Here is a 12,935-nt window from a genome sequence, read left to right on the forward strand (position 1 = left end):
GGGCAGCCACAAGGGCCTTGGAAACAGTGTTATTCCAACCCCAAATACCTAACTCCATAGAACAAGATAAAAATAATGTAAGATTTTATGCTTTCACATCCCTCGTGGTTCTAACCATAGCCATCCTTAAGGACATTTAATTTTTTTGATATGGGAAGAGTAATAAACATAGAAGTCAGCAGCTCCTTATTTAAATAGAGACCAGCATACTTATTATACATAAAACTGAAGGTTTTTGCTGAGGGCAGTTAACCCTGCGTAAGTGTGGTAAAAGAAGAATGTAAAAAACTTAGGGGTCAAAAGTTTGGAAAATCATGACACCCCCTGCCAAAGGCAGGTACATACAACTTTTGTAGACAATCAAGGGGGAACTGTGGCTTCCTAGAGCAGAGGTTAGGAAACCTTTTCTGTAAAGAGTCAGATAAATTTTTCAGTTCTGCAGCTATAAGGTCTCTGTCACAGTGATTCAACTCTATCCCTGTGGCTGGAAAGCAGCCACAGACCATAAGTGAACAAATGACTATGGCTGTGTTCCAATAGAACTTTATTTATGAACACAAATTTGAATTTCTTATATTTTACCTGTCATGAAATATAATTCCTTTTATTTTTTTCAAACATTATAAAACATAAAAACCATTCTTAGCTTGTAAATCCTACAAAAACAAATGGTGCACTGGGTTTGGCCACAGGCTGTAGTTTGTCAACCCCTGTCCCAGAGGGTGACAGCAGGGCCCAGCCCTTTTTTGTAGTCACAGAGCCCAGCACAGGGCCTGACCCTAAATAATCAATCAAGAGGTAGATGTTCCTTTGTCCTGTGGAGGCTTGCTTGCAATGTTGAGAAAAACTCGGTAGTAAAAATTGAGAAATGCTCTGATTCCATATCTGCTTTTAGTCCTGTCTGAACATCACGCTCTCTCTGGACTCGTCTTCCCTATCTGTAGAATAAAGCATACTATTAGCAGCTTTATAAATTATCTTCTACCTATGAACTCCTATGGTCCTTCATTTACAACAAAGTAAGAGAAAACTATACTCACGAACAGGTCAACAATACAAAGTCAACTCTAAATGAGCTCACACAGTTCCTTTACACAGGTGAAGGCGAAACTTTTGGAATAGGGAAGAGGTGCTGCATTTGGGGAAAGTGTGTATCTGAATATCACTAGCAAGATGGCAACTTACTGTCCAAAGGTAAACCCCATATTTCAACATACTTCTTCACTGTTACACAGGGGCCTAAGCCAAAATTTGTCGGAGGCACCACTGTAAGATGGTTAGAGTAGTGTATTAGATGAATTTTCTTTAGAGAAAAACAGCTCCCCTAAGCAAACTGGGATCATTTCATTTTGTTGTACATTATCTACTTAGCATTACTTGAGGGAGACACACAGGTAAGGAAAAGGGAATGGCAGGAGTACTGACTTGGAGAGAGAGAGAGAGAGAGAGAGAGAGAGAGAGAGAGAGAGAGAGAGAGAGAGAGAGAGAGAGAACGGTAGGTGAGGGCCCAGCAGAGATACTTATGAGCACATCTGCTAACTAAGGCAATGGTGTTAACATCAGACTGGCAACTGGGGTCCCCCTCCCTGTTCAAGAATGCATGGGAAACTCTCAAAAGGCAGAATACAGGTGAGCAATTAGAAATTTATGGCAGGTAAGAAATCACCAAGACCTAAAGTGAGGGAGGACGAGTGGAGCTTACTATCAGAGAAACACTTAATAGAATTTGTACAAACTGGTAGCTAGCTAGGCATGGGCAAGTGGAGGGAAGGAAGCTGTCTGCTGTCTTAGGAGATGGAGAGGTTATGGTATCACCAACTAGGCTGCAGAATTCAGGAGCAGGGGTACTAGGTAAACCCTCATTGAAAGGCATTTCTGATTATTTAAATGGGTTAGCAAAATAAGGATCATGATTTCTAATCAACACTGGTTATACTAAGATTGTTAACATGAGACTCAGTGTCTAAGATGTATAAAGGTAGGTGGCTTCAGAATAAAACTTCCTGTAAAAAAAATACCAACATTAACCTATTTAGAGTTGAGTCAATGTGATGGAAGTTTGTGGGTGCCAAATTAAACAGACTCGCCAGTTCTGATTATGAGAGAAGTGCCAAAGGCTTCAAGAAAGGAGAAGCTGGCAATATCTCTCAATGGTTAATCAGACATCTGTTACAGACTCTGCAGATTCCTTGCCATCTAGAGTAGGACAGACACAGAGGGAAGGGGCACCCATACCCGTTTGAAAAACCACCACACATGCTGAGTTAATAGCCCATGGCATTGACAGGGACGACAACCGCTGAGCCGCTCACCTAGACACTCACCTTTTCCATTAACAGCCAATCCCGTGGCCATGGCTGCAGTCACGGAGCCAGACACCTGAGGCACCAGTGGGTGTATTCGGGGCCTGCTCCCCATTCTAGCTCGCTCGGCACCAGGGCCCAATAAAGCTCCGACTGGCTTTTCAGCTGCCACTTCCGGTGTCACCGTATCCCCCTGACCCTGCTCAACGGGGTCCAGTTTCTCAGGGCTCTCACTCTGAAAGCCGTCCACTGTGGTCCTGCTCTTAATGGGACTCTTAGGCACAAGTATCTTTATACCTGATTTTGCTAGGTCCATATTCTTTCGGTTCGAGAGAGATGGAGTTGTGTTTTTCCTGAACTTCTGGCTGGCAGCAAATAGTTGACTGTTTTTGGACTCAGGGTCTTTGCCAATCACTAGTGATTTAGGAGTGGTCTTAGAAAAATTGCTGTTGGTGGATCTGGAAATCTGTTTCCGGGCATTGTTTGGAGAGGTCCTATTTGTTCTGGTTAATGTGTTTTCTTTCTGCTTTTCAGTGTGGCGTCTGTTAAAATCATGAATGTATTCCTCACAGTTCACAAGATGCTGTTCTGGTTCCCAAGTGTCATCCTCACTGTCGTAGCCTTTCCACCGAACCAAATATTCTGTCTTCCCTTTTTTGTTTTTCCTTTTGTCAACAATGCTTTCTACCTGTTTATAAAAGAAAAGAAAAAAGTATAAACATAATATCTAAACAATACAAGCTTAATAACATCAAAAATAATAAAAACCACAATAGTGAAAATGATTTCTTCCCTAAATCAAATCACCTGAAAACAGAAAAGTAACAGAACATATGTAATTTTTGCAATTTCCTTGAAATTAAGTCCAACAAAATATAATAACAGTCACCCATAGCCTTTTGCCTGGTCATCCTTAAGTTACCAAGAGCAGGCACTCAAGCAATAAACGGGCTGTGGTAAATGAACAAACCTATGAGGGGCTAAGAGCCTTTGAGGTGCGGAACTGGCTCACAGAGGGAACATTACTGGGACCACAAGTATCCTTTAGAAGCACTCAGTGAAAATTAAAAAGGTTAACCGAAAACATAATGCTTTATTGGTAATAAAACAGTCTAGAATGGCTAGGTTATTTATCTTCAAATCTGGGTTTTAACTAATTTTACGCTATCATCTTTAAAGGGAGATGCTGTTAATCTTTGAACTTAATATATACCATATCAAATTTATGAATTTATACCTTTCCATAAAACATTACTGTGACAAATTCTACTACCTTAACATCCTAAATGTAAATGGAAAATCTATGACTCATATGAACAAAATATACTTGACATAATGTCCTCCATGTTACTGGAGAAATATTTAGAATCTCGTTACCTCTCCAGTTAACATAAATACCATGGGCCTACTTCCCCAATGGCAGCATGTACCTCCATACCTTGTAAGTAGAGGGCTACAGTCATACAGCTATTTATTTAATCATGAACATCAGTAACTTTCTCGAAAAGTATAGGTTAGATGACATAATAGTGTATTTAGTTCCAAAACAACAGAGACTAATTAATACAACTACAGACACTTTTGGAGAATGGTAGAATAACCCACCCTATCATACCCCTACTCTCAACCCTGCTCCCCCTACCCCTCAAATATATTTACCTGGATTTAGAGAATTAGAGTCCTTAACTATAGAAAAGCCTAAAATTAAATCACATTGTTGCTCCCGGTCAAAAAGGATTAAGGGTAAAGAAAGGCCTTTTTTTAGCAGATGGCAGATCGAATGCCTAAAAGATCTCCACAGAGCCATTAAGTAATACCAGATCTGCATATGTAAGTCCACACAATGCATACTGTAGCATGGAGAGCTTTGAAAATAATCCTCTCCTCCCCTCACCCCCCCCCCCAACCGCCCACTCCTTTGCTTGTGAAGAACTATGTATAAAGGCAAAAGTATTTCAACTTAAGAAAAAAACATACTTCTGGAAAATTCCATGTAAATCAGTTTCGTGGTAGAAAAAATTTAAAAGTTTTAAATACAAGGGGTAAAGAGACTGTCCCAAGACAAAACTATGTTTAATACTATTTTTTTTCTAAATCAATTTTCATTCCAGAAACGTAAGTACAGTAAACCAGAGGACCTCATTTCCCTTTCTTCCATTTCCTTAAAGCTAAAGCAGGGGGCTCATGAAGCAGGGTAAGTGTCTTTGGAATGTACCTCTGGAACCTTCTCTTGCCAGTCCCCCCCCCCCCCCCCCCCGCCCCCCCAGTTCTGCCGCTCTCTCAGGAAACCCAAAGGAGGTACAACAGGAACCAGTTTAGCAGATGTGGAGGGTGCATGTGGTGCGTTTTCTGTATACTCAGTGGCCAGCTTTGTTTAGACACTGAAAAAGGCAGTAACAGGGGAAATGTTAGATCAGGGGGTGGTGAACATTATGTAAAGGACCACATGGGCCATGTGGTCTGACAGCTACTCAACTCTGCGACTGTAGCACCAAAGCAGCTACAAGCAACACGTGGATGAGGTGTTATTAAACAAACAAACATACACACATCCAAAAAAACTAGTTATGGACACTAAAATTAGGATCTTGCAATTTTCACGTGTCATAAAATATTACACTTTTGATTTTTTTTCAACTATTAACAACCACGACAGGCCTCTAATACCAACTTCAGACTAAACTGGGGACATGAACATCCCTCCCCCCCTTCAATGCAAGGACATATGTCCTCCTCTTTGAAAGCTTAAACAGAAAGTTCTGTTGATTCCTACTCTGAGTTGCTAAAATAAATTAATCTCCCACCAAAATGTATCACCTGAATTCCACAAAATGTTTTACTGGCATATTAAGCCTAAAATTATTTCCAACAATTATAGTTGTGAGGGAGGAAAACCAGAAGAGAGACACATAAATAAATCTTTCTTCAAGTGTCCAGTCCCTTCCCCTTGAGTTCTCCCTCTTCCTGACAATATAACTTTCTGAAAAACAGTATCAACAAACTATCTTTCTCAAAGTATATAATGCAGGGTTCCACTTCTAGTTACACAATTTCAATGCAAAGAACTTTATACAAAACCAACTCTTCATAGAAGTAAAGAATTGCAGATAATTTCTACTAAGATTTTTAAAAACCAAAACAAAATGAAGAAAGGCATAAAAATCTCATCTACATTACCAAGGTAGTGTTTTGCAATGTTACCCACAATCATATGTGGAATAAAATTCTGGCAAATACAAATCATAACAACTTCATTGAGTACCAGTGGCATAGTAAACTGACCAAAGTTCTCTGTTAGAATTTCCTTCTAAAACTCAATCTAAAAAAACGAAATGTGAAACAAGTAAAACCAAGCCTTTCTTAGTATTATAAAGTTCTCTGATGATGTACAGAGCAGTAAAATTAATCAAAAAGGGTCATTCCAAACACCGAACCCATTTTACCTACCTCAGAGCACAGTGCAGGATCTCTAGGCCCAGGAATGTTCTACAGGATTGTGGAAGACAGAAACAAAAGGATAGGCAAAAAGTTTGCTAACACATGAACAAAAAAAATCCAAGGAGAAACCCAAACTGGTTAAAGAGCTCAGTAAGAGAAGGATGAAAGAGCAACTGTCATGGTTGCAATTACAATACCAAATAGTCTGAGAAACAATATCAGGGCAAAGCATGTAAATATATTGGCTTACAAGAAAAAGACCAAGCTACAAAATATACTCAGCAGGAAAAGTTTGTCACATTGTATCATCATCAATAACTGTGTCAGCATCCATACCGGTTGTTAATACTTAATTGGATGCCTCCCAGAACAGTGGAAATAGGCTGTTAGAATAACTTTGAAAACACAAGCAATGGTGAAAGCTTTTCTTGGGTTTGGGTATTACACCAATGGCTGGGTAATTTGGAATAACAGAGCATCATTATGGAAAAATAAATTCTATCTAATAAAGAGGGAATATGCTAATTGACCCTCACACTGTCGCAAAGATGGCAGCGCACACAGCCAATAAGGAGGGAATATGCTAATTGACTGTCCCACCCTCAAAGATGGCAGCACCCACAGCCACAAGATGGAGACACCCAGTCCCCTCAGCCCCGCCGGGGCACCTACCTCCAGAGTCCCCCAGTCTCCTCAACCCCCCAGCCCCCCAGGGCCGGCCCAAGGTGCAGGCAAGCCTAGGATGGCGGCTGCCCAGAAGCCCAGGGCCACCCGAGGCTTGCGCTGCCAACAGTGGCAGCAGCAGAAGTGTGATGGGGCGTCGCCTTTCCCTGATCGCTGGGTCACCTCCTGCCCCTGAGGGCTCCTGGACTGTGAGAGGGGGCAGGCAGGGCTGAGGGACCCTGCTCCAAAGCATGAATTTTCATGCACTGGGCCTCTAGTAAATAAATAAAACCCTTATATAAAAGAATTCTGGTGGACCTTGGAAAAGCAACAGCTTTTTAGATGAAGAAGATCCGTTTTTCACCAGCAATCTGAAACTTGCATTAACTAAGAACAGTTGTTAACTAGTAAGAAAACAGGCAGATGGTTCTACTGCAAGATATAGAGGACTAATATAAACATAACTATTTGACAGCACTAGAAAGAAACCAAGAGCCCAACACCAAGGAGATTGGACTCTTAAAACAAGGGTACCCAATGACTTCTGTGCTCCCTAATTTGCTGCTGACAGCATACAGTCAGAAAGTGGAGTCTTACAGGCTTTAGTATCCAAGAGCTGAGTCAGGACTGAACAGAGTGGCTAACATCTGAGGAATCGATAACAAAGAGAAGCCCCCCACCCCAACATATTAACCCCTTCAAGTCCTCAGCAATCTCCTGAACTATACCAGGCCAGGGGAAAGCAACAGTTGGTATGTTGGGAGAACCCAAACCACCCCCAAGTTTGATGATTCACTAGGAGGTTTCACAGGACTCAGCATACAGTCCCACTCACAGCTATGATTTATTACAGTGGAAGGATATTAAGCAAAATAAGCAAAGGGATCAAGCCTGGGGGAAACCAACTGCAGGCTTACATGGTTTCTCTCCCAGTGGAGACACACTGAATGTGCTTTGAGTTGGGTCTTACACCAATTGCTATGAGTTGTTGCAACACATGCGAAGTGTTATCTATCAGAGAAGCTCATTAGAGATTCAATATCCAGGATTTTTACTGGGGGTTGGTAACACAGGCACCCTCTGCCTAACATGCATCAAAATTTCACATTCTGGGAAGGAAGCAGATGATGTTCAGCACAAACCATACCAACATAGTCAAACTTAAACACGAGGTAGAGTTTCATATCTGGAATGGCATTATAAGGAGCTCGGCAGACACACTTCCAATAAGCAAAGTTGGTGGGGAAAAAAAATCCTAAAACTAAACTCTATGGCCATGGAGCGAATGAAGAAAGATTTACTCAAGAAAACCTGCTAACACTTGATAAGAACAAAGAAAGTTTGTGACTTTTGAGCCCTGACCCACTTCCTTCTTTCCCCACCCAGTTCAGAGTGACAACAGCTACCATCTCTCACCAGGATTCGGGCTACAGCATTCCCTCTCTCCCACTCAAAGTAGAAGAGGCAAATAAATCCCTGATGAGGATTGACAGAGAGTCAAGGTCAGGGGCTCCTTTCCTCAAACTGGCCTTACTCATATGGAGGCTCTACCCCAGGGGCGACAGGACAAAAATACTGGGGTTTTGACTGCTCTTGCCCCAATCCACTCATTGGGGAGAAATTCAATGCTGGGAGAGGCAAGCTGAGACCAGAGGTTACCACTTACTTGGCATCAGACTAGTGGTTCAGAGATTTTGCCTGGGGGAGAGGTATCTATAAGAAAAGAAATGTGACTTTATTTGAGACAGAGTTTCAGAAAGTTTAAACCTATGGATGTTCTTGAAAATGATAACTAAAAGCAACAAATTAAACTATAGCTCACCTAGTTCACCAGGGAGAACCAGGGAGAGTGACAGCCAAGAAGTGCTTTCTTGGGATAATAACAAATCTCAAAGACTGGACAAAAAAACTACCCCTGCCTACATTTAATTGGATCAGGCTTCTGAACAATTTATGCACCAGGCATTGTCAAAATCAGTAGAATAATTAGTAGAGTCTAAAGAGCTAGGTGTACTACCAAATAAAGCCAGCAGCTTAGCAAGAAGGGAAAGAGGCAAAGAAGACCCTAGTCAAACCACTGTCATCCCACTCACCCAAAGCTGGGACCTCTAGGAATCGCATCAAAGCCTCATAATGGGGGAATAGACCACTATATTAGTCTTGCCAAGACATAAATCAAACCACCAAGCAAGTAACAAAAATAAATCCAGTATCCAGAGCTGTTACATATAATCTAAAATGTTCAGTATAAAAAAATTACAAGATATGAAAAAAACACAAGAACAAATGACCCATACACTGGGAATAAAAAACAGGCAACAGAAACTGCTTGTGAGAGGGAGAGCTACCAAGTATAACAAAGACTAACAGTAAACAAACAAATATTATACCAAGATTATATGCCAATGATTTAGGTAACTTACATGAATAAACAAATTCTAAAAAAAAAGACACACTGCCCTAGCTGATTTGGCTCAGTATAATCTCAGTAGATGCATAAAGAGCAATTAAACACTCAATAGACTAGAAATAGAGGGAACTTCCTCAACCTGATAAAGGGCATCTAGAAAATACACACAGCTAATATATTAAATGGTGAAAGACTGAATCCTTTCCCCTGCCCCAAATAAAAAACAAGACCTCTCTCCACTTACATGCAAAATTGTATTAAAGTTCTAAGTAATTAAGCAAGAAAAGAAATAAAAAGACATCCAGATTGAAATGGGAGAAGTAAAATTATCTCTATTTGCAGATGACATGATCGATATAGAATAACGTAAAGGAGACCAATTAAAACTATTAGAATTACAAGCGCAGTAGCCTAACAGGCCACATAAATCAATATACAAAAATAAATACATGCAGTAGTATACTGCATCAACTGTATATAGTAGCAGTGATCCTAGTTAAAGTGAAAAGACACTGCATAATCATGGATCAGGCGATGCAACAGTGTTAATCTATACTAATAATCTATTCTATACTAACAAAAGGGTAATATGCTAATTAGACTGGGTCGACCGGACATCTTCCGGTCGTCCGGTCCTCCTTCCAGACAAAGCCACGGTGGTGGGGGCTGAAGCAGAGGCTTTTAGGGGCGATCAGGCTGGCAGGAGAGGGTGGTTAGGGGTGTTCAGGAAGGCAGGCAGGTGAGCGGTTAGGAGCCAGTGGTCCCGGATTGCGAGAGGGATGTCCAACTGTCAGTTTAGGCCCGATCCATCCTAAACCGGCAGTCGGACATCCCCCGAGGGTTTCCAGCTTGGAGAGGGTGCAGACTGGGCTGAGGGACACCGCCCCCATGCACAAATTTCATGCACCGGGCCTCTAGTCCTATATAATAAAAGGGCAATATGCAAATTGACCCTAACGGTGGAATGACCTCTTGCTATGATGCGCACTGACCACCAGGTGGCAGACGCTCAATGCAGGAGCTGCCCCCTGGTGGTCAGTGCGCTCCCACAGAGGAAGCTCCGCTCAGCCACAAGCCAGACTGACCGCTGCAAGCACAGTGGTGGTGGTGGGAGTCTCTCCAGCCTCCTCCACAGCGCTAAGGATGTCCAACTGTGGCTTAGGCCCGCTCCCTAAGCCACAGTTGGACATCCCCCGAGGACTCCTGGGCTGCCAGAGGGATGTCTGACTACCAGCTTAGGCCCGATCTCCCAGGGATTGGGCCTAAGTCAGCAGGTGGACATCCCCCAAGGGATCCCGGACTGGGAGAGGGCACAGGCTGGGCTGAGGGACCTCCCTGAGTGCACAAATTTTCATGCACTGCGCCTCTAGTATTATAATATTTCCCAAATTGATCTAAAGATTAAATGCAACCTCTACTAAAATTCCAGCTAATTTTTTTTGGGCAGATATTAGTGTACTACCCTGAAAGTCCAAATGCAATTGCAAGGGATTCAGAGTATCCCTTTCAAAAGAAGAACAACAACCTTAAAAAAGAACAGTAAAGGTAGAACTCACATTTCTGGTTTTCAAAACTTACTATAAAGCTATAGTAATCAAAACAGTGTGAAACTAGCATATAGACCAGAAAGCCCAGAAATAAACCCTTGCATGCAGGGTTTAAATGATTCCCTATAAGGTTACCAAGACCATTAAATAAAATAATCTTTTTTTTTTTTTACAACAAATGGAGCCCTCATATGCTGCTTGTGGGAATATAAAACGGTGCAGCCACTTTATATTCCCACAAGCAGATGAGGGTGCACCCCAGTGCTGACTGATTCTCCAACAATTACATATAGCTGCCATATGACCCAGCAATTTCACTTTTATGTATCTCCTCAAGAGATAGTAAAGCTCTGTCCCCATCAAAACTTGTATATAAAGGTTTTTAGCAGAACTATTCATAATAGTCAAAAAGTAGAAATAACCCAAATGTCCATTAACTGATGAATAGATTAACAAAATATTATATGCCCATGTAAGGGAATTTTATTTAGCCATGAAAAGAAGTAAGTTATGGATGAATCTTGAAAACATTATGCTAAGTAAAAGAAGCCAATCACACACAAATAACATCCTATATAATAAAACCCTAATATGCAAATCAACCAAATGGCAGAATGAGTGGTTGTTATGATGTGCATTGACCACCAGGGGGAGTTATGATGTGCACTTAAGGCAGGTGGTCAGTGCTCTCCCACAGGGGGAGTGCTGTTCAGCCAGAAGCCTGGCTCATGGCTGGCGAGTGCAGTGGCAGTGGGGGGAGCCTCTCCTGCCTCAGCGGCAGTGCTAAGGAGAAGCGAGACAAGAGGTAAGGAGCAGTGAGCAGGCAGGTGGTAAGGAGTGAGGGGTCTGGACTGCGAGAGGGAGCAGGCTGGGCTGAGGGACCCCCCCCCATCCCAGTGCACAAATTTCATGCACTGGGCTTCTAGTATATGATTCGATTTTTAAGAAATGTCCAGAATAGGCGATTTTAGAGGCAGAAAGTAAATTAGTGGTTACTTAGGCTAGGAGAGAGGGAGGCAAGATGTAGGAAGGAAAGGCAATGGAGGGAGGGCATAAGCAGGTGACAGCTAATAAACACAAGTTTCTTTTTTAGGTGATAAAAATGTTGTAAAATTGACTTGGTGATGGATGCAATACTATAAACAGCCTATTAATTATATAATCTAAACGGGTAAACTATTTTGTACCTGAATTAACCTCAAGAAAAGCTGTTTGTAGAGGAACAAGAGCTGAAATAAAATTTTTTTTGCAACAAACCTTCAAGAACCACAAAGGATCTGAAATTTTACCTATCTGCTGTCTGCCAAGTTAGCTTTCAAAATTTTCATCCATGTTGGTAAAATACAAGATTCCTCAAAATCCTTTATTACTCATAGCAGTAACAACTGTCTGAGTATCAGCATTTTATTGCTCTGATTACTTGAGCCCCGATTCCTATTAGGGCACTATAAAGAGGGCCGGATAACAGGCTCATGCAGTAGGTTACAATACAGGTAAGGAACCCAGAGCTTGGGCAACCAAGTCTCTGTAATGGTCAGGTAGCATGTCTGTTGCATTTCTATCATCCAAAGCTATAAGCAAATCTACCTTAAGGTCTGAAAGGAGACACTATCTTTGTCTCCAGGATTGTTTGTTGCGCCAACATCATTGAAAAACTAATGCAAAGAGGAAAAAATGGCGACCAAGTAGAAAGACCTTTCTGGCACCTCCTCCCAGGGACAGACTGGAAATAGAACTAAAGTGGGGAATATACACCCGGAATTACCAACGGAGGTCCACCTGAGGTGGAGACTTATATCAAGGAAGGACAGAAAAACACCTGAGACCAGTAGGAAGGGCAAGGTCTTGAGAAGAGCTAACCCAGCTTCCAGGGACGGTAGGCCAAGAGTGAGGAGTGGCTAAGGGAAGGTCTGTTCCCTCAGAAGACAGAGGCCCAGAATCCAGGCTGGGCTCCACAGTCTGAAGTACCAGAACCCAGACCCGTGGGGCCCACCTAGCATCCAGCCATGAAAGACAGCAGGGTTGCTGGCTGGGGAAGAGTCTGGAGATGGTAGACCAGAGCAGGTCAGAGAGAAAGCTATAATTTTGGTTTGGTTTGGTTTTTAAACCCAGAATACAGGAGTTTTCATTTGCAGCTACTCACTGGAGGCGACGGTGTAGGGAGAGAGGCGCAGACTCAAGCTGTCTAAGAGGAGACTGGGGTGGGAAGCACTGAGAGGAGATGCCAGGAGTCCCGCATTTGGTCCTATACCCCCAAATCAAAATGGCCATTTTAACTGAGAGGAGTTAGCTACTCCCAGTAGCTGCAGGGCAGGAAAAGAAAAAGGTGATACAGCCTGCCCTGCTTCAGGAGTCCTTCCTGCCACACCCAGCATTTTGACCTCTTCAGAGCGGGGGGGGGGGGGGGAAGGAAGCAGAGGCCAAGTCTACAAGTTTTTTTTTTTTAAATATATTTTATTGATTTTTTACAGAGAGGAAGGGAGAGAGATAGAGAGTTAGAAACATTGATGAGAGAGAAACATCGATCAGCTGCCTCCTGCACACCCCCCACGGGGGATGTGCCCGCAACCAATG

The 12,935-nt window shown here is 42.3% G+C and overlaps 1 protein-coding gene across 4 annotated transcripts in view; it reads right to left on the reverse strand.

The window, feature by feature from the left end:
- CDYL (chromodomain Y like) overlaps positions 1–12,935 on the reverse strand; it is a 214,210-nt gene that overhangs the window by 89,093 nt on the left and 112,182 nt on the right. For 2 of the 4 annotated variants that reach the window (XM_054721522.1, XM_008154864.3), the window contains exon 2: positions 2,325–2,991. The exons of 1 other annotated variant lie outside the window; for it this stretch is intronic. In XM_054721522.1, coding sequence (XP_054577497.1) covers positions 2,325–2,991 — 667 coding nt within the window. The remainder of the gene's footprint in view (positions 1–2,324; positions 2,992–12,935) is intronic. One more of the 4 variants, XM_054721523.1, reaches the window with a different exon arrangement.

Source organism: Eptesicus fuscus, chromosome 9, assembly GCF_027574615.1.
Source record: "Eptesicus fuscus isolate TK198812 chromosome 9, DD_ASM_mEF_20220401, whole genome shotgun sequence".
NCBI classification, from domain to species: Eukaryota; Metazoa; Chordata; class Mammalia; order Chiroptera; family Vespertilionidae; genus Eptesicus; species Eptesicus fuscus.